Source organism: Artemia franciscana, chromosome 4 (genome assembly GCF_032884065.1).
Source record: "Artemia franciscana chromosome 4, ASM3288406v1, whole genome shotgun sequence".
Lineage (NCBI taxonomy): Eukaryota > Metazoa > Arthropoda > Branchiopoda > Anostraca > Artemiidae > Artemia > Artemia franciscana.
Window position 1 is genome coordinate 1,285,649 of NC_088866.1, and position 25,651 is coordinate 1,311,299.

The following is a 25,651-nucleotide window of genomic DNA, read 5'->3' on the forward strand; positions in this document are numbered from 1 at the left end:
TATTGAATAAGTATCCTTTGCCTTGCTACAGATTTTGCCTGTCTACAATTTCGGTTTTCATTAGATATGCGGACAGGTTGTCTTCAATTAGACTGGGCGAAAATATTCATAGAGTCTTTTTATATTAGATTATTATAAATTGGACTTAATGAAATATCTCCCGTGTCTCTATTTATAGCCAAATTTCTACTTATATGTGTTTTTTGCCTTAATTGCCTCTTTAAAAGATTGCGGTAGGCCATTTACAGTAAATATTAAAGTTGCCTCTTCAAAAGAACTAAATGGTCAGGATTTTCGTATATATGCTGGGCTAGAGCTGAATCAAAGTTGTCATTTTTTTTCCAATATCAGGGACTTGTCTATTGAAATTTTATGTTCTTGCAATCGTTCCCCTAGTTATTGATGGGTCCTTCCAATGTAAAATTTACCACATGAACATGGGACTCTGTAGACAGCACTGCCTAGTATAGGGTCCGTTTTATTCTTTCCCGAGTTGAAAAAATTTTCAACTTTTTGTTCAGTTTTGAAAGAAACAGAGAGATTATGTTTTTTTTATTAATTTTTCCAAGTTTGTCGCTGAGTTTTGAGACGTAAGGTAATGCTGTGAAAGTTTTTTTTTCTCAATTGCCAGTGTAATGAATCAAGGGGGACTGGCTCCCTATTTTTCTGTTTTATCTTTTTTAATCGTCTTTCTATTATATTTTCAATGAGGTTGGTTGGGTAGCCATTGCAGAATAGAATATCTTTAATATAATCTAAGCCAGATTTTACATGATTTTGTGAACATATTTTTAGAGCCCTGTCGACTAAAGAAATTACTACCCCTCTTTTTACACAAGGAGGGTGATTTGACGAGAAATGTAGATACCGATCATTATGGGTCAGCTTTCTATACATAGAAAAATCAAGGCTAGGAATATATTTTATAATTAAAACATCCAAGAAAGGGAGCTTTTCTGAATCTTCCAGTTTTAAATTGAAGATTAGAATCAAAAGAATTAAAATGTGCCAAAAAATCTTTTAGAAAGTCCTGACCATGTTCCCAAACAGCAAGAATATCATCAACGGAAGGAAACCAGAGAGAGTATTATAAGGGGAAACTATTCAAAGCAGACTGTTCTATGAAATCCATGTAAAAATTTGCCAAAAGAGGAGACAAAACGGTGCCCATGGGTAGGCCCTTGACCTAAAGGAAAAATTTTTTCGAAACATAAAATATAAAGAGAACTTGTCGCAAAGACGTACAAGCGTCATTATTGTGTCAATTTCCAAGGTTTTATAATCTGACCATGTATAATTTTCCTCTAATGTTCTCTGTAAGGCCTGTTCACATTTATGGACATCGCATTAAGTGTACATGGAAATTGCATCAACCATGTAAGATTGTTATACTATGATTTTCCAGCTTCTCAGTAAGATCTGTGGATTTCTTTAGATAAGATTGTCGTGTTGTTAGAAGAGACTTAAAAATTGTAGCTAAGAATTTTCCTACACCTGTAGCTGAAGAGCTATAACATGCTACAATAGGACCTAAAAGGAGGATCCTTCTTGTGAATTTTGGGTAGACCATAAAATTTTGGGGCTGAACAGCCTTTGGGTAAAATTTTCTGTACATTTGAGGGGTGATTAGTCTATTGTCTTTTAAAATTCCTAAGTCTTTTCTCAACTGTTTGGTGTATTTATCTCTGGGATCAGTTTTTATTTCTTTATAAGTATTTTTATCCAATAAAAGAATATTTATTTTATTTTGATAATATGCAGAATCAATAATCACAACTGTGTTTCCTTTGTACGCTCTTGTAATTACTGTGTTTTTATCTTTTTCCAAATTTTGGAGGATTTTAATTTCTTCCTTTGATTGAGTTGTAAGTGACAATGACGGCTTATAATCAAGAATACTCTTCACTATTTCTCCTCTTAGTAGGTCTGGATTTGCAACTTCGCCATGACAGCTAAAAATACCGGACTCCGCACTCGTAATAAATTTGGTAATAATGAAAAAATTAACGTTGGAAGGACCCATCAACAACTAGGGGAACGATTGCAAGAACACAATATTTCAATAGATAAGTCCATGAGATAGGAAAATAAAAATGACAACTTTTGTTCACCTCTAGCCACCTACCTCAGCCTTTGTTCACCTCATATATGCGAAAATCCTGACCATTTAGTTCTTTTTGAAGAGGCAACTTTTTGCGGTTGTGGTAGGAAACTGAGATGAAGGGGATATGCCCATAGATGTATATATGAAACACTTGGAAACATGTCCTTTTGTTTAAAGAGTTGATGTGGGAAAGATTTCTATGACACCTTTTGCTTTAACTAGAGGCTATGACATATGTGAGCGACCGGTTCGACTGCGTTCTTTTGTCAAACAGAAAAAATTTGTTCCAAAAACAGCCCAAGTCCTCCCCCCCCCAAAAAAAAAAGAATAAGTCTAAGATCCCTAATAAATTGTCCAATAAAATTTAAAGTAAAAATATTTCAAGTCCCAAAAAATCGGAGCAAAAAAGTAAGGGGGTCTGGAGGAGAATATGGTGGCTAAAACTCATACACAATTCGAACCGGTTGTAGTCATTACTTTTTTTGGAGATCGAAACCAATTCCATTGATCATCATAAGATTATGTTGATCCAGCAATTATTTCAAATCACTATGGTGTGCTTATTCATGAAATGACGTCAAAAAAGGCACCTGGAAACAACACTGATAGTATTTACCATACATTCAACTCCAATTGAGAAATCGATGGCGCTATTAACATTTTACGATATATTGACGCTTAACATCAGTTGACTAGCGTCCCAGAAACAATACATTGATTGCTAGTAATGGGTTTCTAAAAAAGTATGATTTTCAATGACTTATTGGCTCAGTCGAGTAACGTGTTGTCCTTTTACCTTATGAAATAATGGGTCTCATGTTCGATTCCTACTTTAAGCAAGAATTTTTTTTTACCGACTGCATGAATGATTACGCAGTATCATATCACGCATAATTCTTGAAATTCTAAGCGACATACCAGGGATTTCTTGAAAACCGTTGTGCAGATTTTTGGAATGAAGCAAAAAAAGGTGTTAGCAACTCCAATAGTACATCAGGTTATGAGCCCTCATGTACTACTAACACTCGGTCATTCTTGAGTTACGTCGTTTCGAAAACCCATATGCTTATAACGTGTTTTGATTTAGTTCAAAACTCCCCTCAATATTCTTAGAAGGGTTCATCTGAATGTCTTCGTCTTTTAGGACACTAAAGGTCAAACATGCCGACCTCAAATAGTATATTAACCAAGGGGTGAACTGCATAGCTTACAGCCCTTGTCCCGAGGACTCTGGGGGAGGGGGTTGACAGCCAAAAAGACACAGTTACTGGAGTTTTTCACTATACTGGTCAAAACGATTATCTAAAACCTTTGTGCATTTTGGGAACTGACTGATGAGAGAGGGGGAGTGGTTGCCTTCCAATCACTTTTGACTCTTAAAAAGGACACCAGGAATTTCAATTTCCTTTCAAATGAACCCCATTCGAAGTTTCTTCGACAATTCTTTCTATACGGAGTCCCATGGTGAGAAAAAAAATACATTGTGCCCACTTCCTTCATTACTAAGGCTGTGCTATTGCACAGCCTATGATGTATTTATGAATTTTTTGTTATTTTTTTTGTTTATTTTAGCGTAGTGTATAAATATTTGATATTAAGCTTTTTTATCTTTTGCTTTTTTATTATTTCCTTTTCCCTTCGTTGTTTGCAGTGTTACTGTGTAACGGGTTTTTCAATAAATAACAATAATTATATTGTCCCGACGAGGATTGTCTCGGATTTAAAGCCTAGAGCTGATCCTGTCTTACACGGTTACTGTGAGTCCTTCCTCCTATCCGAGTTATATTCTTTGCCAGTGTCCTCAGAAGGGATTTTTGTCCTCTACAGTCTCAGAGCAGATGTGGTCCGAAAGTTAACTAATTCTGGTTGTTATCCCCGCGTACATTGGTCATTGTAATGGATTTTTTCTTAAGGAGTGTACCAAAGACACTCTAACTGTTCCAGATAAAGTCATGCAAGTGATTTAAGCGTAATCAGTGAAAGTGGAGGTTAAAAAAATTCAGATAGTTTTGTTTTTGATCTAACATACAAGCTAGAATTCAAATAGTGACGTCGTTGGGTCGGTTGGTTCTGACAACATTTGACATTTTTTGACAGAGCTTCACTTAATATGATTTTTTTCAAAACATATAAAAAAAAGAACGGATATACTTCATTAAAAGTCTTAGATTTAACTAAATTTCGGGGCAGGCTGAGAACCTAGTTAAGCTGGGTTGTAGCATGCTTGACTAGTAGTGCCAAAAAATCAACCGTCTTCTGACAGAGAAAATGTTCTAACTGTAAGAAAATACAGACTAAAACTATTTATTTTCAGTTATGGACGTAACCAACACTCTTGGTCTCTTGGATTAAATAAAGAGTATTATGAAAACAAGACTGCCGTATCGCAGCTCATTTCAAAAATGGAATCCAACTTTGATCTGGTTCTAATAACTGAGTATTTCGATGAATCTATAGCTCTGCTTAGAACACTGCTGGGAGGTCCAATACCTCACTACCTCTTTCAAAACGAGAATGAAAGACTTGAAGAAACAAAATATAGCCTCTCAAAAAAAGATAGAACTACCCTGCAAAATTGGCTGAAAACAGATATGATGGTTTATAAACATTTTTTGAAGTACGTATGTGTTGTTTGTTCTATTACTGCCAATATATTTCATATTTAATTTCTGACCACACTGGCCAAGTATAACAAACGAATAAAAATCGTAAAGAGGAGAAAATGAGGATAATAACAGCCAGAGAAAAGTAAAAGATAACTATGCAAATATTTCGGTCGAGACCTTCGCCTAATCGTCTTTAATACAGAGTATAATAATAATAAAAAAAAATACAGAAAAAGTCCATCGGACAATACAAAAAACAACACTAAAGTTAAAAGAAGAATATTTCCAGGTAACGAATTACCTTAAAATTAAAAAGTCAGCCCTTTCAACTTTTGACCTAATTTCTATGATGGGTGATGAATTTGTAGATTCAATCCGATGGTCCTGCCATGTAGAGCCTTTATTCCATTAAACGTTAGATCATGTGATTGCGCGATCATTCTTGTTAACGAAAACCTGTCAATGATTTGACATTGCATCGAGTGATATTTCATTGAATAGGCAAATAGAACCCAGAAAGTCTTATGAAGGAAAAAAGTCACATTGACTAAAAGCAAACGCAACAAGAGTGAAGCTGCACTGTATTGTCGGAAGTGTGATACTGACTTTTTTCTAATAAATCAATATAAATTATCAATATAATAAATCAATATAATAAATCAATCAATATAAATAAATCAATAAATCAATATTTTTTCTAATAAATCAATATCAATATACATACAAAAAGAAATCTAAAGAAAATCTACTCTAGAAAACCGAAAAATAATGTTTTTGGCACATAAAACATTTGTTAATAAACAAATTTACAAGTATTACTATTATACTTTATTCATAGGGAGATGTCAACACTGTACTGGTAGGTGAGTCTATTTTCGACCATGGAATCATTCAAGTAAGGTATATCCCTGTAAATACTGAGAAATTATTTGTAGATATAGCCTGAACATCGGAAAAAAAGTAAAATGGTGCATGTACAAAATCTTGTAACAAAGTAAAATAACGCAGGGCCCTCAGTCGACAAAATCTTGCACTCTTTTCCGGTTTTGAACACGCTTTTTCTTTTGCTTTTATTACCAATAATAATAGTATTGCTGGCTCTTCGAATTTGTACAAGGAAATCCAAGGGTGACATTTGTGTATCAATAGATGCTTTGCCATCATGATCCATGACCGTTCACTGAAATGGTTGGACCATATTTTACAGAGGCCATCAGGGTACTTGCCTCGCCGAATCCTTAAGTCTGAGATCCTCATCTCATGGAAGATAATCCAAAAAGGACAGCGGAAAAACCGATGGAACCTGGTTAAATCTGATCTTAAACCTATCTGGAGGCTCACAAAATTTGGCTACAGATGGACAACCCAATGGCTCCAAATTGCAAGGCAGCTGGCAGCAGACCACACTTCATGATTCAAAAATGCCTCGAAAGATCTTTGATGCTGGGCAAGGTGGAAGCACCTGATACCTGCCGCAATTACGTGTCTAAGTGTTATATGGATGTATTTTAATTGCATTGAATATTTGATTTGCATTCATTATGCGAAGTCTAGTAGTCTTCATTGGAAAAAAATTAAAAATTGAACATTTTCAGAGAGTTGTTGCTGCGGATAGAATTTTTCATAGTAATCATGCTTTATACCAACATCAACGTTTTCTGCATTCAAAAGGTTTAGACATGATTTGTTTGACGCCTGGGATTCCTTGTCTTGAAGATATGCCAGGAGAGGAAATCCTTTCTTGACCGGACAGTATCCTTTCTTTGCTGTTTTGTTGTTGTTGTTAATGCTTCTTCGACAGCTGTGATGTCTTTTGTTTCTGAGCTGAACAGATGAATAAGGAGGTAGCTCTGGATTTTTTAAAACTTTTTCCGCGCTACATATTTCAATTGGTCACCGGATGCTCGAGCAGAGGATCTGGTATTCTCTTAAACAATTCTCTTGAAATACTTGACAGTGCCATCTTGCCAGCATTTTGCTGGCAAAATGGTTTATTTTTCCAGCAAAATGCAATTTGATTTTTGTTGCGCTTTTAAGCACGGTCGTAGTCTCTGTGTCCGCCATATATATATATGTCCCATGACTGAGCCTCTCAATTTCTTATTAGACTTTTTATCTATCAACATGACCTGCATGGAGCTTGTGTAGTTTGATAGGTTGTTGCTAGTGCTCACCAATGCTCTAGTTATGTAGACACTGATTCGCTTAAAAAAATTTTGAAATACAAATTTTTATAGACAATATTTTAGTAAGAATTGGTATTCCAATGGTGGATTTCGTTACTTCCACATGCAAATCTATCAACGTGCTAGACAAACCCACAAATAGTCTTCATTGGAAAAAATTAAAATGAACATTTTCAGAGAGTGGTTACTGCGGATAGAATTTTTCACAGTAACCATGCTTTATACTAACATCAATTCCTTCTGCATTGAAAAAGCTTAGACATGATTTGATTGACACCTGGGATCCTTTGTTTTGAAGATGTGCCATCTCTCAAGTGCCAGATAAAGAAAATCTTTTTTGACGTGTCAATGTCCTTTCTTTGCCATTCCTTTTGTTATTGTTAATATTTCTTCGATAGCTGTGATGTCCTTTGTTTCTGTCCTGGGTAGAGACAGGTAAATAAGGAGGTAGTTCTGGATCTTCTTAAAAATTTCCCCGTTTATTAGAGATTTCAATTGGTCACCGATTGCTCGAGCAGAGGGTCTGAGATTTTCTGCAACAGTTTTCTTAAAATCCTTACAAGAGCCTCATCGTGCAGTGAAGAGGCTGCAAAATCTGTAGCAGACAGTTCACTGTAGTTTTTATTTAGGGGTAGTGCTTAGCAAACAGTCTAGCAAACTAACTCACAAACTTCGACTGGAGAACATTAGCCTAACGTTTACACTTGGCCTTTGTAATAGCCCATTTCATGATCCGATTGTCATGGTCTAAGATCAGAAACAAACCAACAATATTAAAACAAAGAATATAATTTTCTACTACCCATTTTGACCCGATCAAAAGTGGCATGTAATCACTGCCAAACCCTTTGTTATTTCTGAAAGACTACCAAATTCTTAGTACTAACTGACAGAATTCAAAATGAGAATTGTTTATTGCAACGTATTGGTGTTTTCTTATATTTTAGAGATGAATATGATTCAGAATGGTTTTCCGTTCAACAAAATGCAGAAGGGTGACATTGCTATTGCTGATTCTTAAGGGCTCAACGAGTGAGGGGTAAATATATATACAAATGTCCGAGGAAAAGTTGGCTGCATAGTTTGCATAAATTATTTGGTACATTCCGCTGCTGCTACTAGCAATTTTACTTTTTGTTATGTTATTTTTAAAGCAAAGAACCTCTTTCGAATTATAATTGAGAATAATTGTTTCATTCTCAATGGGGAAGCTAACGTAAGTTTTCTTATGTTCCTCTGAATGGTTAAGTTGGAAGACACGATTACTTTTTGGCTATCTCAAAATTTTAATCGGACGATTTTTGGGGGAAAGGGACAGGGAGAGGGCCTAGTTGCCCTCCAATTCTGCTGGTCAGTTAAAGGGTGCTACAACATTTAATTTCCTTTCTAATCAGCCTACTTACATTATTCTAGGGCCACTGGGTCTATACGATGACCCCTGGGAAAAGAACAAACAAAAATAAAAAAATAAAAACATGCATCCATTATCTTTCTTCTAACAAAAACAACAAAATTCCACATTTTTGCAGATAGAAGCTTGAAACCTTTACAACAGGGCTGTGTAATGTACTGAATCTGATGATGTCATTTCAATTAAGATTCTATGATTTTTTTTGGGGTGTTTTGCGCTTTTTTCGAAAAAAAAGGCAAATTTTCTTAAGCTCGTAAAATTTGATAGGTAAGACTAAACTTAAATAACTTCATATATTTGAAACTAGCATAAAAATTTGAGTCTTTTGTATATATATATATATATATATATATATATATATATATATATATATATATATATATATATATATATATATATATATATATATATATATATATATATATATATATATATATATATATATATATATATATATATATATATATATATATATATATATATATATATATATATATACTAGCTGTTGGGGTGGCGCTTCGCGCCACCCCAACACCAAGTTGGTAGGGCGCTTCGCGCCCCCCAAGCCCCCCCCCGCGCGCGTAAGTCGTTACGCGCCATATTAGTTACGCGCCATTGTAGCTGTGTCCCTGTGTCCCACCTGTGAATAGAGATAGATATAAATATATATTTTTAACTACGTAAAACATGCGAATATACAACATTCTTCGCTGTCCCATTGTCTGTGCATATAAATAGCATTTATATTCCCTGTGTCCCGGTCGTCATTTGTGTCCTGGTGTCCCAGTTTGTATTTTCTCTTTGAGTGTCCCGGTCGTCATTTATATTCCCTGTGTCCCAGTGTCCCGGTCGTCATTTGTGTCCCCGTGTCCCGGTCTGTAATTTCTATTCAAACAATCCCTGTGTCTCAGTCGTCAATTATATATCCCGCCTGTGCCCCCGGCGTCCCCGTTGTAGTTGTGTCCCTGCGCCCCGGTCGTCATTTATATTCCCGGTCGTGATTTGTGTCCGGGTGTCCCAGTCTGTAATTTTTCTTTGAGGTTCCCGGTCGTCATTTATATTCCCACTGTGTCGGTCGTCATTTGTGTCCCGGTCTGTAATTTATCTTTGAGTGTTTTTTCTTTTTAGTTTTTTTTAGTTTTTTACATTTTTCAGTTTTTTTTTCTTCTTTATTTTTCAGCGTCACTATGAAGTACATATCGCCGAACCTTTGTTTTTTAACTTAAATCTGGTAGGCATTGATGACCTTATCCAAGTCAAAATCCCAAACCCAATCATCATCCCTATCATTTTCAGTTTTGATATGTTTTGACTCTCGCTTTCCAGGTGGATTTTCATCTAACTGCGCGGTTTTGCGTTCTTTAGCCGCAAGCCTGTTTTCTTGCTGTTCTTGTGATTCCTCGGCACGCTTTCTTTTCTTACTTTCTCTATCAGCTGCAAGCCTGTTTTCTTGCTGTTCTTGTGATTCCTCGGCACGCTTTCTTTTCTTACTTTCTCTATCAGCAGCAAGTTTTTTGGCATAGACTCTTTGAGCAGCTTCCTCGGCTGTTGCCATTGTAGGTTCTTCAGTCATTTTACAATTAAACATTTTTCCGTGAACGCATGTCTTAAATACCATTAATGACGTCACCGTCAAAGCAAAAATGACGACAACTAATTTTATGACGTCAGTCAACACAGAAACATGACGTCACCTGATCCACAGACAGACAGACAACTTATTTTTATATATATAGATAGATATATATATATATATATATTTATATGTATATTGGTATGAAAATTCAGTTTTTTTAGTGTTTGGTTACTATTGAGCCGGGCTGCTCCCTAATCACAATTCAATACCACAAACTGTGTGATGCATATTACTATACTATCTTTATAAATGAGCAATAATTGTATATATGTTTATGTGTGTATTTATTTTTTTGCAAAACAGCTCCATAATTTTTCGTGAAAATTGGTATCCTGGGATATTCTTTTATAAAAAAAACAACGATCTAGATCGGTCAGAAGTCTGAGAAAATTTCTTATGAGCCTTTACGTTAGAAAAAAGGTTTATGTCAGTGACGTCAATTTTCTATACATCATTGCAGTACTGCAATGACGTCACACTTATGTGAAAAACTGAAGATTTTTACGCATAGAGAAGTTTACATTGAACTGCTTAAACAACAAAAAAATGGCCATTAAAACATATTTATATGCATTTTGACAAGGGATTACAATTCAAAAATAATAAAGAAAGAAAATCAAAGTTTGAGGCTTGGTAGAAATCATTGTTAGAAATTGGATCTGCTGTAATAATTAAATATCTTTTAGAATTAAAATGATGATTATTTGGAACCAACTCAACTGTCAAGCGTGATAAGACCAAGAGGACACCTCCAATAAATTAGATTGACAACGGGTGAGAATCAACAACCAGGACTATCAAATGAGACAAGACAAAAAAAAAAGAAAACTTACAAGTGTTATGAATGACAAACCATTGAAAGAAAAAGATTTTTTGTCCCATCACCTACCAATTAACAAATCTACAAATTGGACCATCATGCAAAACTGGACCAATAAGGGCTGCTAAAGTAAAGGGTATTGGCAAATTGATTAAAAAAATGAAAATTTGAAATGAGGAAGAAAGAAAAAAGGGGTTAATAGATAAGCGAAAGCGGGGTCATAACGTGAAAATCGTTATGGGTGTTTTCTCTTTTTTTTTATTTGGCATATATTTTCTGTATCCAAGTGTGTTTACATCTAAAGACATATAACAACAAACTTTATTGAAGATTTAATGAGAGAGCAGGCCTTTTCAAATGAAAGTAAAGGGCAATATTAAAACTTAAAATTAATAAAGGTATCTTATATATCGAGGGAAAAGACTGACTCTTCAAAGCCACTGTTCTTTACGCCAAAGTTCTATGGTGCTTTACTGAATGTATTTTTGAAAGCAACAGGTATTTTTGAAAGCAACAAGGACGGCAAAATAAAAGACGTTCTTAATTTGAAATTTTTTGCTTCCGTTTTTCAAAACTCAAAATTATGATTTGACTAGGGAAAGATCATTTATCGTCAATGTTGCCAGGCTGTGCAATGACAATCAGCAAGCAAAACTAAATACGTAAATTTGACAGTAAAAGCCAAAACATTAACAATCTGTTGATTCCAAAAGCAAATTTTACCTTCAAAGGGAAACCTGACCTTCTTAAACTGTCTGGTGATATATATTTTTAGCTTACTTTTTGCTGATTTATCTCACTTTTTTCTTTATTATGGCAGTTGTGACTATCAAAAGCCACTGAACTGCATAAGGAGGTCTCTTTTATTAAGAATGGAATTCCCGACTTTTCCTGCATTTCTTACACACATGGATGTGTAAGTTCCATCTTAGCAAGCAATTTAGCAATTTAGTTTTCATCGTCCTTGGTACTAAATGAATAATCGCAAACCATTTATTTACAGATTGCCTTTCATAGCATTGAAGCCGAAAATATTGCTTTCTAAAGCAAATAACCACCAATTGGATCTTCCAATAGAAGCTGCGAAAGCAGAAAATTTTTTTCATAATCTAGAAATGATAAATTTTTCTTAATAATTTTCTAACAAATCCTACAATTGTATCTAGGAAGTTTTTGAGCAAAGTATCTCCCGAGATTCAAAAATTGGCCCAACAGTTGAGAAAGCTTAATAAGCAGCTGGAAAATTATTGTCAGATGAAGAAGAAGAGGAAGATGAAGAACTTCGTTAACAATTTTGAGAAGAAACATATTATCCTTAGGAATAATGACAGGTATTCTCAAGCCTTTTACGTAATTGCGCAACAAATATTTTGCAAAATAAAAAACTTTGGTGTAGCCCCAATATGCCTGAGAGCAGCACAGTTTTGCGAGCTCCTGTTCCACCCGATTCACTTAAAGTTTTACTCTATACCTCTCCCTCGAAGTCCCAATTTCCATTTGATCCTTCCTAATTGCCTCTTCTTACCCCATTTTAGGACGATCTACTTTGTATTTGGCCCCAGCCGGATTGCCAAAAAGCACAACTTATGGCAATATGTTATCCTTCTCCCACAAAACGTGGCCAAGCTATCTTAAACTTCCTTTTATTTTTTATACCCTTTCTTTTATTTGGTCTTAAAAAGTTGAATCAAACTATACATCTCCCACGGTTTGTTATTTGATGTACGGTTAGTAAAACAAGTACGTAGGGCAAGCCTTAGACAATGCGCCAAGGAAAGGTTTAAAATACTTTTGGAGCGTCCACATCTTAGATTTGTGCTTAACCACTCTTACTATTGTAATTTCAATACTCTAATCTTAGCTAATTTTATAGCTATTATCATTATATGAAGTTATTACTGTTCCATATATAATACCCTCCCTCCTACTTTTAAAAGAGAGTAGATAAGGCTAACCAAAAAGTGTTTTCATGAACTCTAAAAGTTTAAACTGAAAATAAAAGGGAGCCATGTGTAAATCTAAGTATAAACGTTTTCTTTTGGGACATTTCAACCATGGGCAGCGTAATAGCGCTGCCTAATTAGGAGGCAATTTGGCAATTATGTATTATTTGTTTTTTCTTTCTTTTCATCAAGGTTCTTCATACAGTCGCAGAGATTTCGGAAAAAGTGATTAAAAAAGATTTTGGAAAAAGTCAGAAGTTACTGGAAGATGATCAGACCCTCATCTAAGCACCTCCCTCCCTCCAACTTCATTAGGTCAAAATTTCATCGGATTGGACATAGGTTAAGGGTCAAGAAAATATAACTTTGGGTATGTCAACCCCCTCACCCACATCTCTAGGGGCAAGGGCTGCAAGCTATGTCATGTGCCCTTTGTTTACATAGAGTATTTTTATCGGAGAGGAGGCGGCGTGTTCAACCTTTGGTGTCCAAAAAAGCAAAGGACATTCCTGCGGACCTTTTATGGAATGTTGAGGGGTGATAAATTAAATAAAAAAAATACTATGTCCGTGCAGATCATTAAAAGGGTCAATCCAGGGAGTGGTTTAAGGTATTCAGTTATAGCTTTCAGGGAATGATGAGGAAGATTTAAAACTAACAAAATGGTACTACGAGTATACTACCACTGCTTTGACTGCAAGGTCACCAGTTTTTCAGGTTTTCCGACAGGGTCAAGGCAGCCCTTTGCATTGACCTTTATCCATAGTTTTGGATCTTACGTCCTGCCACAATTGTTGTCCTATAGGATTTCCCTCCCACGAGGGTGTTCTGCGTCACCATACTATTGAAACAATTTTTAGGAGAAAGTTTGTAACTCAGGGAACGCATCCACGCGCGGTTAGGCCCTGATGATTGTACATTGGAGAGGCAGTCTTTCTCCTCCGCCTGTCTTTATGACCCCTCGGCAAGTGTGTCCTAGTTTTGATTATTAACCCCAGGAACAAGGTCCCCCCATGATCTGTTCGTCTTATGGAGGTATCCTATATACCACTAGGATGTTCCTCTATCCACCACCTGGGGACGCGGTGTGTCGCCTGTGGGAAGCCCAACAAAAACCAAAAACAAGAAGAACAATAGGGATTTTTTTTAAGACAGTGGGAAACAAATTAGAGTGAATATTTCGCCCCTATGTCCAAGGGCCGTCCTCAGCAATACAAATAAGGAGAAACAACTTAAAGCAGGATAAGATCAATAAAACTAAAATGAACAGTTTTTTAAACAGTCCCAGCATCCTTACCTCAGCGAAGTTCAACCAGGACTGAAAAATAGATTTTGGTGAAACGAGGAAATTCAATGAAATGAAAGAAAATGATTTAAAAACAGGTTTTTGATGTCAGCCTAGCTTTTTTCGCTGCTGATCTTGTAGGTATATTAAATAAAAAAAACAAGTTTTTTTAACTGAAAGTAAGGAGCGACATTAAAACTTAAAACGCACAGAAATTACTTCGTATATGAAAGAGGCTGCTTCCTCATCAACGCCCCGCTCTTTACGCTAAAGTTTGACTCTTTCTCTCAATTCTTCTTTTTAAAACAGTAAAAAACTTTAGCGTAAAGAGCGGGGCGTTGATGAGGAAGCAGCCTCTTTCATATACGAAGTAATTTCTGTGCGTTTTAAGTTTTAATGTCGCTCCTTACTTTCAGTTAAAAAAACTTGTTTTTTTTATTTAATTTCTGAACGTTTTTGAATCAATGCATGTTTTGATTTTGGTTCTCCGCAGAGGAATAATCAAAACGAAATTTGCATATTTTTTTTTGGCTTAATGGCTTTCTCATAACTTTGATCGAATGATTTTGAGAAGAAAAGAGCGGGGGACGAAACCTAGTTGCCCCCCGATTTTTTGGTTAATTAAAAAGGCAACTAGAACTTTTAATTTTTTACGAATCTTTTTATTGGTAAAAGATTTACGTAACTTATAAATTAGCTTACGTAAAGAACTTTTGTATTCTCATGTTTTTATTACATATATGAGGGGATTCGCCCCATCGTCAGTACCTCGCTCTTTACACTAAAGCTTAAATTTTATCCCAATTCATTAAGAATGACCCCCTGAATCACAAAAGCCGTAGAATAAGTAGTTGAAATTACTGAAAATACTTTAGCGTAAAGAGCGAGGTATTAGAAGGAGGTGAGCCCCTCATATGGGTAATAATTTCTGTTTGTTTTAAGTTTTATTGCTGTTCCTTACTTCCAGCTGAAAAAGCTTTTTCACTTTTATTTTTAAATTGTTTTTTTTTAAATAATGCTAGTAGCCTATATCCTGCTCTCCCTTCATGGAAATTTTCTTCTCCCATTACAAATTCTCTAAGGAAAGCTCCCCCAGCATATCCCCCTCTTCTCAACCCCTCCCCCAAACCAAAAAAATCCTCCTGAAAACGCCTGTATACTTCCCAATAACCATTACTATATGTAAGCATAGGTCAAAGTTTGTAACTTGTTGCCCCTCCCACGGGGACTGTGGGGGAGTAAGTCGTCCCCAAAGACATAGTTATAAGGTTTTTCGACTACGTTGAATAAAATGGCTATCTCAGAATTTTGATCCGTTGACTTTGGGAAAATAATTAGCGTGGGAGGGGGCCTAGGTGCCCTCCAATTTTTTTGGTCACTTAAAAAGGGCACTAGAACTTTTCATTTCCGTTAGAATGAGCCCTCTTGCAACATTCTAGGACAACTGGGTCGATACGATCACCCCTGGGAAAAAGAAAAAAAAAAAACAAAAAAACAAATAAACACGCATCCGTGATCTGCCTTCTGGCAAAAAATGCAAAATTCCACATTTTTGTAGATAGGAGCTCGAAACTTCTACAGTAGGGTTGTCTGATACGCTGAATCTGAAGGTTTGATTTTCGTTAAGATTCTATGACTTTTAGGGGGCGTTTCCCCATATTTTCTAAAATAACGCAAATTTTCTCAGGCTTGTAACTTTTGAATGGTAAGACTAAACTTGATGAAACTTATATATTTAAAACCAGCATTAAAATGCGATTCTTTTGATGTAGCTATTGGTATCAAAATTCCATTTTTTAGAGTTTTGGTTACTATTGAGCCGGGTCGCTCCTTACTACAGTTCGTTACCACGAACTGTTTGATTTGTGACAGGTTCTGTGTTAATATCTATTGGTTTTTTTAAAATATTTTGTAAGGTCTAAATATTTTAGTGTGTTTTAGCAAAAACATTAAATTTGTGTATAAAGCATTCAGTGAATATTCTCCTCAATCCCTATTTAAGGAAATGTTATTATTGATCTTAAGTCTGATTTCAATTGCTTCTCGAACTACTTGCTTTATGCAAGGATCATTGCTAATAATGGCGGACTTCAAAAAGTATTTTGTGGTTAGGATTTTCAAAAACATGGCTACTTAAAGCAGAATCAAAAGAAACAAAAGTAGTAGCATTAGATTTCAGAGCCTTGGTGATATCCTTTTATGTTGTTCTAGGCGTTTCTCGAAATTCTGGTGGGTTCTCCCTACATAGAATTTGTCACAGTCGCATCGAATTTGATAGACACCTCTTTGGCGAGTAACTGGAGTCTAATCTTTAACAGAATTTAGGAGATTTATGATTTTTAAATTATTGGTAAATATAACATACATATTATTTTGTGTGCAATTAAAGATTTCTAGTGATTTGTGGGATATATGGGAGGTAAATTATGTTTTGGGGCTTATCGGGATTTTCACATAGTATTAGATTTCAGAGCCTTGGTGATATCCTTTTATGTTGTTCTAGGCGTTTCTCGAAATTCTGGTGGGTTCTCCCTACATAGAATTTGTCACAGTCGCATCGAATTTGATAGACACCTCTTTGGCGAGTAACTGGAGTCTAATCTTTAACAGAATTTAGGAGATTTATGATTTTTAAATTATTGATAAATATAACATACATATTATTTTGTGTGCAATTTTTTTTAAGATTTCTAGTGATTTGTGGGATATATGGGAGGTAAATTATGTTTTGGGGCTTATCGGGATTTTCACATAGTAAATTATCGTTAATTTCATGGGAGTGTCTTTTCACTCTACTGTTAATTTTGTTATTAATAAATAAAAGATGATACCCATTTCCAAAAAGTATGTCCCTGATAAAGTCTAGCTCAGCTGTTATGTAGGAATCAGAACAAATATTCAGGGCACGATCTACGAGACATATTACGACACCTCTTTTAAATTGTGGGGGGTGATGTGATTCAAAATGTAAATATCTATTGTTTTGTGTTGGTTTTCTGTAAATAGTAAAATTTATTTTATTTAAGTTACGAATAATTAGAACATCTAGGAATGAGATTTTATTTGCAATTTCAATTTCTAAGGTAAACTGTAAATTCCTTTCAATGTGTTAAGGGGATAAAAAAAACCCTAAGTTCATTTTCCCCATAGTTCCAAAGTGAAATTACGTCATCCATGTAACGTCCTCAAAAGATATGATTCAAAGAATATTAATTTAATGCCAATTTTCAATTTGCTCTATATAAATGTTCGCCAGTAACCCGAAAGAGGCACACCCATGAGTAAGCCATTTATTTGTTGTTAGAAAGAATTACGGAATTGGAAATACATTCAATATTTGTTACAAAGTTTTGTTACAAAGTAAAAATATCGCAATCTAATCCTGTTGCTGAAACTTCTATTAAATCATAATTTTCATTTATTTTATTTTATAATAATTTCTCGGATTCTGCTACATTAATATTTGTATACATAGACACAACGTCAAAGCAATTGTTTCAATGGTGAGGCAGAACACCCTCGTGGGAGGAAACCCTATAGGACAACAATTGTGTTAGGGCGTAAGATCCAAAACTTAGATAAAGGCCACTGCAAAGGGGTGCCTTGACCCTGTCAAAAAACCTGAAAAACTGGGGATCTTGCAGTCAACTTTATTCCCAATAGAGGATTGGTACCCCTCCCCCGAGGAAATTGTTGTCTAGTATATGATACAAAACTCGCATAGAATTATGATGAATGGATAATTCTTCCTTGTTTAGTATGTTTTGTTGGTAGTTTTTGGGCTGAAAAACCTCTTCTTAGCTAAACTATCTACTCTGAGCTGCCTTCCCGTAGCATCAAAATGTTTGTAGGCATGTATATGTATAATGAGTCGGAGGAAACAGGCTTGATATTGTCTACACAGGATCTCGACTCTTTTTGATAGAACTCACTAAGAATCACTAGAATCACTAAGTGCTGAAAACCACGTTGTGAGAAGATGGGCCCAGGATTGCACTAAGCCTCCATTCGACCGGAGATCCCATGGACTTCTTACTGTCAGGTTCTTTGCCGGCTTAATCGCTTCGCTGTAGACCAGAGAAGATGTGTTGGACTCCATCTTGCGCTGGCTCTCGGACCATTGCTTTTCTTAAGGCCAAAATTAATTGAATCATTTAAAGAATATGAAATTGTAACTTGGAATGGAAGTTAAAAAATAATTGTTACATCAACGGGTCGTTCTTTTTCCTTCTTCAGGCGTCATTGAACGTTTTCAGAATTCACCTCAGTTAATTGACACAAGTCTGATCGAGTACTACTAAGTTTTGATTTCTAAACAATTGGTCATATACGGCTGGGGCAACTCTATGAACAGATTATTCACGAAACTCTTTCGCGAAAGTGGTTCTCTGCCAGATTTTGAAACAGTGAAGGAGCAGATGGCATAACTGATGATGTTGGCCACCTTTGGTGTTACTATAGTATTCAGTGATCTCAGGATTCTGAATTGGGTACGTGATATTGGTACCCTCATGGTAAGTTGACAGAAGCAGGACAATTTTTGGTGGCTTAGCAAGATAAGACACTAGAATCAGTTCATGATCGAAACAGAACATTGATGTTCCTATAATTCTCCTTTTGCTCGAAAACAGCTCTTCCAGAATTTATCTCTTGTTTTTTTCCTAAAGTCCCAACTGTCGTCAGTCGATACGGTTCTTTTAGTAGTTGTGTTGTAAATAGAATCGATGTAAACCTGTTGTCATGCGTAACATTTCTATTTGTTCCTCACATAGGGGAACAATTAGGGTTAAATCAGAAAATAGCCAAATTCAGTATTTTTATGTGCTATACCTGAAGAAATTTGCTAAAAAGCTTGTAAACAACTTTGGAAAGCTGATTTCACCTCATGGTACGAAGAAGCTTAGTAATGGCCTAGCTCTGAATAAAAAAAAATCCCTTTGCCTGAAACAGGTGAAAAACTTATGTAAAAGGTAAACTTTCGTAAACTTTACTATTCACCCTTAGTATCTCCCCAGCCAGTTCGAAGAATAAAACCTCGTTGACGGCACAAAAAGTGGTTAATCATAATATTAGCATATACGGGAGGTAGGTTCACGCAATACCTCCATTTCCATGGTAATCTGGAAAATGTGCTTTGGTGACATAAAATTTACGAATACTTACCATTCTAGGGCTAAGGAGCACAGGAAAGGCAATGGGTGAACAAGGAATCAAATAGAGAATAAACAATTTCCAGTACTTAGATTATGCTGATTATTTAAGGTTCCTAGATGAAAGTGTGAGCAAAATGAATGAGCTTTTAGAGGTTTCGGAAGTTTAGATTGCTGGGATAGATTTGGAATTGCTGTTAAGAAGACTAAGTCGCTAAGACTAGGAATAAGTAAAGATGAAAGGGTGAGGTTGGGTGACAAAAGGTCTGCTCTAGTGGATAGCTTCACTTAGTTTGGTAGCATAGTTAGTAAGGCCACTGGTTTCCGTGAATATGTTAAAAGTAGAATAGCCAAGGCTCAGGGTGTTTTCTTTCCAGTTGAAAAGTTTGGAAAAGTAGAAAGATAAATCTGCTATCCAAGACTAGAATATTGGAAGCTACAATGATGACAGTTGTCAAATACGGCTCTAAAGCATGGGTGATCCAAAAAACGGAGGAAGATTTGCTTGATATAATCCAGAGAAATTGCCAACGTATCGTTTTGGATACCCGATGAAAGAATCGTATTTCAAACTGTAGGCTGTACGAAAAGCGCAGTTAAATCCTAATTTCTAGAGCTATAAGGAGATAAAGGTTGATATAGCTAGGATACGTTCTGCGGATGAAGAATGACAAATTGCCAAAGATTGTCCTTTTCGACCAGACGTCTAGGTTTAAATGAAATCAGGGCTTCCACGGTTGAGAGGGAGGATGTCGCAAAGAAAGACTTGGAGAAAATGGGAAACACATGGGAGCATGTAAAGACTGAAGCTTTGAATAGATTGCGCTGGACGAGATCCGTGCGTAGTTGTGTTGGCCTCAGGCGGCTTGGTGCTGTGGTGACTTGTTAGTAGTCGTAGTAGAAATAGTAGTATGTGCATGCTGGTTGCCATTTAATATCTCAAGAATGATTGAGGGCATTAAGTTGAAACTTTCAGGGCTGCTACTTTTACTACTCCTTCTTTTACAATATAACTAAGTCAAAAGAATGTAAATACATCCAAGTTGTCAAAATAGAATAGACACGATGTTTTGGGTATAGTAGTAAGTTTTGTTTTTCTGTAAAACTTGGGGAGATGTGAAAATAAATTAGAAAATACTATGTGTGTATATTTTCAAAAGAGCGTATATTATTAAAAATTATTGAAATGATTTCTTAAACATATAAACAGTAAGACAAACTATGGAGTCTTACAGATAATAACGGAAAGGCATCAAATATTAAATTCTTCTTCAATTGAAAAGGCTACCTCAATAACAAACGAACAGAAATCATTTTTTAAAAACTTTTTTCTACAAAGAGATTTTTAAAGAATAAGTTTTAATGCTGCTCCTTGCTTTCAGTAGAAAAAACTTTTCATATTTATATTTTCATTGTTTTTTTTTCAAATAAAGCTAGAAAGTCCTGCACCCCCTTCATTGAAATTCTCTTCCCCCATGAGAAGTCTCTCCATGGAAATAACCTCCCACATAACCTCCCCCCAACTCTCCCCCCCCAAACCAATAAAATCACCCTGAAAACGTCTATGCATTTCCCAGGTACCATTACTTTATGTAAACACAGGTCAAAATTTTCAATTTGCAGCCCCTCCCACGGGGACTGCGGGGGAGTAAGTCCTCCCTAAAGACAAAGTTATTAGATTTTTCGACTATGGTGAATAAAATGGCTATCTTAGAATTTTGATGTGGTGACTTTGGGGAAAAATGAGCGTGAGAGGGGCCTAGGGGCCCTCCAATTTTTTTGTCACTTAAAAAGGGCAATAGAACTTTTAACTTTTCATTAGAATGAGCACTGTCGTAAGATTCTAATACCACTCAGTCGATACGATCACCCCTGGGAAAAACAAAAATACAATCAAATAAACACGCATCCGTGATCTGTCTTCTGGCAAAAAATGCAAAATTCCACATTTTGTAGATAGGAGCTTGAACCTTTTACAATAAAGTTCTCTGATACGCTAAATCTGATGTTGTGATTTTTGTTTAAGATTGTAGGACTTTTAGGGGGATGTTTACCCCTATTTTCTAAAATGAGGCAAATTTTCTCAGACTCGTAAATTTTGATGGTTATAATTGATCTTGATGGAACTTGTATATTTAAAATCAGCATTAAAATACGATTCTTTTGATGTATCTGTTGGTATCACAATTCCATTTTTTAGAATTTCAGTTACTATTGAGCCGGATCGCTCCATACTACAGTTCGTTACTACGAACTGTTTGATTCAAAGCATAGCCATCTTCTTTGTTACAAATATTTCAGATATAAATTTGTATAAATTTTGTCCTTAACGTGGTATTTTATTGCATTTAAGTTTGATCAGACCCATCTTTAATAATTACTGTTTGAAGTCTGTTTATTCATAATCCAGTTTCCCTAGAATACCTAAAAAATTAGTCTTGGAGAAGTTTTATTGAGCGTTACCTTCCAGAATAGTCGGGCTGTCTCGGGCTAGCAAATGCTGTACGAATGGCACTTTCATGAACACATCTACAGCTAGAGGGTTTCTTCAGCTTCTGTCAAACAGTTCGTGGTAACGAACTGTAGTAAGGAGCGATCCGGCTTAATAGTAACCAAAACCCTAAAAAATTGAATTTTGATATCAATAGCTACATCAAAAGAATCGCATTTTAATGCTGATTTTAAATATATAAGTTTCATCAAGTTTAGCTTTACTCATCAAAAGTAATGAGCCTAAGAAATTTGCTTTATTTAGGAAAATAGGGGGAACCATCCCCTAAAAGTCGTAGGATCTTAATGAAAATGACACCATCAGATTCAGCGTATCAGAGAACTCTACTGTAGAAGTTTCGAGCTCCTCTCTACAAAAATGTGGAATTTCGTATTTTATGCCAGAAGACAAATCACGGGTGCGTGTTTTTTTTTCCAGGGGCCATCATATCGACCAAGTGGTGCTAGAATGTCGCAAGAGGGCTCATTCTAAGGAAAATGAAAAGTTCTAGTGCCCTTTTTTAGTGATCAAAAAAATTAGAGGGCACCTAGGCACCCTCCCGCGCTCATTTTTTCTCCAAAGTCAACGGATCAAAATTTTGAGATAGCCATTTTGTTCTGCATAGTCAAAATACATAAAAACTATGTCTTTGGGAATGACTTACTCCCCCACGGTCCCTGGGGGAGGGGCTGAAAGTTACAAAAACTTCGGCCAGTGTTTACAAAGAATAATGGTTACTGGGAAGTGTACAGCGTTTTCAAGGATTTGTTTTTGGTTTTGGGGGTGGGGTTGAGGGAAGAGAGCTATGTGGAAGGATCTTTCCTTGGAGAAATATGTCATGGGGGACCAGAAATTCAATGAAAAGGGCGCAGGATTTTCTAAAATTACTATAAAAAAAAAACAATGGAAAAATAAACATGGAAACGTTTTTTCAATTGAAAGCAGGGAGTGGCATTGAAACTTAAAACGAACAGAGATTATTACAAATATAAGGGGTTCTAAAAATACTTTAGCATAAAGAGCGAGGTATTTAGGAGGAGACAAATACCTCACTCTTTATGCTATAGTATTTTTAGTAATTTCAACTATTTACTCTATGGCCTCTCAGATTCAGGGGTCATTCTTAAAGAATTGGGACAAAACTTACAATTTAGTGCAAAGAGTGAGGTATTAACGAGAGTACAAACCCTCTCATATACATAATAAAAATTTAAGAATATAAAAGTTTGTTATGTAAGCTAATTCTTAAGCTACGTATATTTTTTACTAATAAAAACATTCGTTAAACATTAAAATTTATAGTTGCCTTTTTATGTAACCGAAAAATTGTAGGGCAACTAGGCTTTCCCCACCCCTTATTTCTCAAAATCGTCTGATCAAAACTAAGAGAAAGCCATTTAGCCAAAAAAGGAATTAATATGCAAATTTCATTTTAATAATTTATGCGTGGAGAGCCAGAATCAAACATTCATTAATTCAAAAACGTTCAGGAATTACATAAAAAAAACTAGTTTTTTTAACTGAAAGTAAGGAACGACATTAAAACTTAAAACGAACAGAATTTACTCCGTATATGAAATGGGTTGTCCCCTCCGCAATCCCTTGCTCTTTACGCTAAAGTTTGGCTCTTTGCCAAAATTCTGCTTTTTAAAACAATTAAAAACTTTAGCGTAAAGAGCAAGGGATTGCGGAGGGGACAACCCATTTCATATACGGAGTAATTTCTGTTCGTTTTAAGTTTTAATGTCGCTCCTTACTTTTAGTTAAAAAAACTAGTTTTTGTTTATGTAATACATCAAACAGTCCCTCAACCAGGGAAGGCAATTTTGCAGCTTAGAAGATCTTAGTCCTTCTACAAGGGATTTTATCAGGACTCAGACTTTCCTAAAAGGCAAATCCCCCAATCCCAAATTCCCCAAATTGAATTTATTTTTTATTATTACTACTACTACTACTACTACTAATAACTCACTGCAGCACCAAGCCGCCTGAGGCCAACACAGCTACGCACGCTCCTCCTCCAGCCTAATCTATTTAAAGCCTCCCTCTTTACACCCTCCCAGGAAGTTCCCATTTCCTTTAAATCCTTATTTATGACATCCTCCCAACCCAGACAAGGACGACGTGCTTTCCGTGTAGCCCCAGACGGTTGGCCAAAAAGGACAATCTTCGGTAATCTGTCATCCTCTATCCGTAGAACGTGGCCTAGCCATCTCAACCTTTCTTTCATTATAGCCCTAGAAAGCGGGATTGAACCACACTTTTCGTACAACCTACTGTTTGAAATACGGTCAGTCAGCCGGGTACCCAGAACAATCCGTAGGCAATTTCTCTGGAAAACATCTAGTAAATTTTCATCTGCTTTTCGGAGTGTCCATGCTTCAGAGCCATATTTGACCACTGTCATCACTGTAGCTTCCAATATTCTAATCTTGGTTTGTAGGCTTATCTTTCTATTCTTCCAAACTTTTTTTAACTGTGAAAAAACACCCTGAGCTTTAGCTATTCTACTTTTAACATCTTCACTGCTCCCACCATCTTTACTAATAATACTACCAAGGTAACTGAAGCTCCCAACCTGATCAATCTTTTCGTTACCTAAGGTCACCTGTTCATCTTCACTTATTCCTAACCTTAGTGACTTAGTCTTCTTAACATTAATTTTCAAGCCTATTTTAGCACCCTGAACTCGTAAAACCTCTAAAAATTCATTCATTTTGCTCACACTTTCATCTAATATGCTTAAATCATCAGCATAATCTAAGTCCAGGAGCGTTCTTCCTCCCCATTTGATTCCATGGTCTCCAATTGCCTTTCCTGTGCTCCTTAAGACGAAGTCCATCAAAATGATCCATATAAAGGGGGATAGAACACAACCCTGCTTAACTCCTGATTTAATACAAAACCAGTTGCTAACCTCATTTGCTACCTTAACCGCAGCAGTATTATTCTCGTACATAGCGCAAATCACTTTAATGTATTTTTCTGGTATACCATATAACGATAAGACCTTTGTTAACGCTGTTCTATCAACAGAATCGAAAGCTTGCTCATAATCGATAAAACTAAGGACCAAAGGTGTTTGACAACGAAGGGACTTCTCAATTATTAACCTAAGAGTGAAAACATGGTCGACACATCCTCTACCTTTTCTAAAACCGCATTGTTCTTCCCTTAAAACTTTGTCTACAGCATGTCTCAGTCTAAAAAGTATCATATTACTCAGTAATTTGCTACCTACAGAGACCAGACTAATGCCTCGATAATTCCGACATTCACTCTTGTCACCTTTCTTATACAGTGGTTTAATTAAGGTTTTCCTAAAATCATTGGGTACTTCCCCTTTTTCAAAAATCATGTTCATAATCTTCAGTAGCTTATTCCTAACCTCAGAGCCACCATATTTAAGGAACTCATTAATCATACTATCAGCACCTGGGGCCTTATTATTTTTTAATCCTTCTAGTACTGTCGCTAATTCTTCCTCACTAAACAAATCTTCCTTCACATCCAAGGTATCACAAACTTTTTCATTTTCATCTATATCTTTTCCTGCAACTGTATCTCGGTTTAGCACATTCTCAAAATGTTCCACCCATCTTTCTTTAACTTTTTCCTTATCACTAATTGTGACCCCATTTCTATCTTTAACTGGGACTAGTCCGGATCGGCTACTCCCTTTCAATTTATTAACATGCCAGTATAATATTTTACTATTATGCCGTCTAGCCGCATCTTCCAGATCCTCAGCAATTTTATCCATCGCCTCCATTTCACATCTCCTTAGTTCATATTTTAATGCTTTCTCCACTTTCTTTACATTCCTTTTGTTTTCATACGACCTATCGCTCAGATAATTCTTATACAAACCCCTTCTACTCTCTATTAAACCTAAAGCTTTTTCACTAATATTCCTAGTTGCTGTCTTAGCACTCTTCCCTAGGACACCATAAGCAACTTCACAAATTGTTTTTCTGAAATTATTCCATCCATCTTCCACATTATCAAATTTTAAACCC

The 25,651-nt window shown here is 35.8% G+C and overlaps 1 protein-coding gene across 2 annotated transcripts in view; it reads left to right on the forward strand.

Annotated features, from left to right (window-relative positions):
- The window catches only part of LOC136025836 (galactosylceramide sulfotransferase-like), a 45,365-nt gene that overhangs the window by 18,624 nt on the left and 1,090 nt on the right, over positions 1-25,651 (forward strand). For both annotated transcript variants that reach the window (XM_065701838.1, XM_065701837.1), the window contains exons 3-4: positions 4,419-4,721; positions 11,930-12,094. In XM_065701838.1, coding sequence (XP_065557910.1) covers positions 4,419-4,721; positions 11,930-12,094 — 468 coding nt within the window. The remainder of the gene's footprint in view (positions 1-4,418; positions 4,722-11,929; positions 12,095-25,651) is intronic.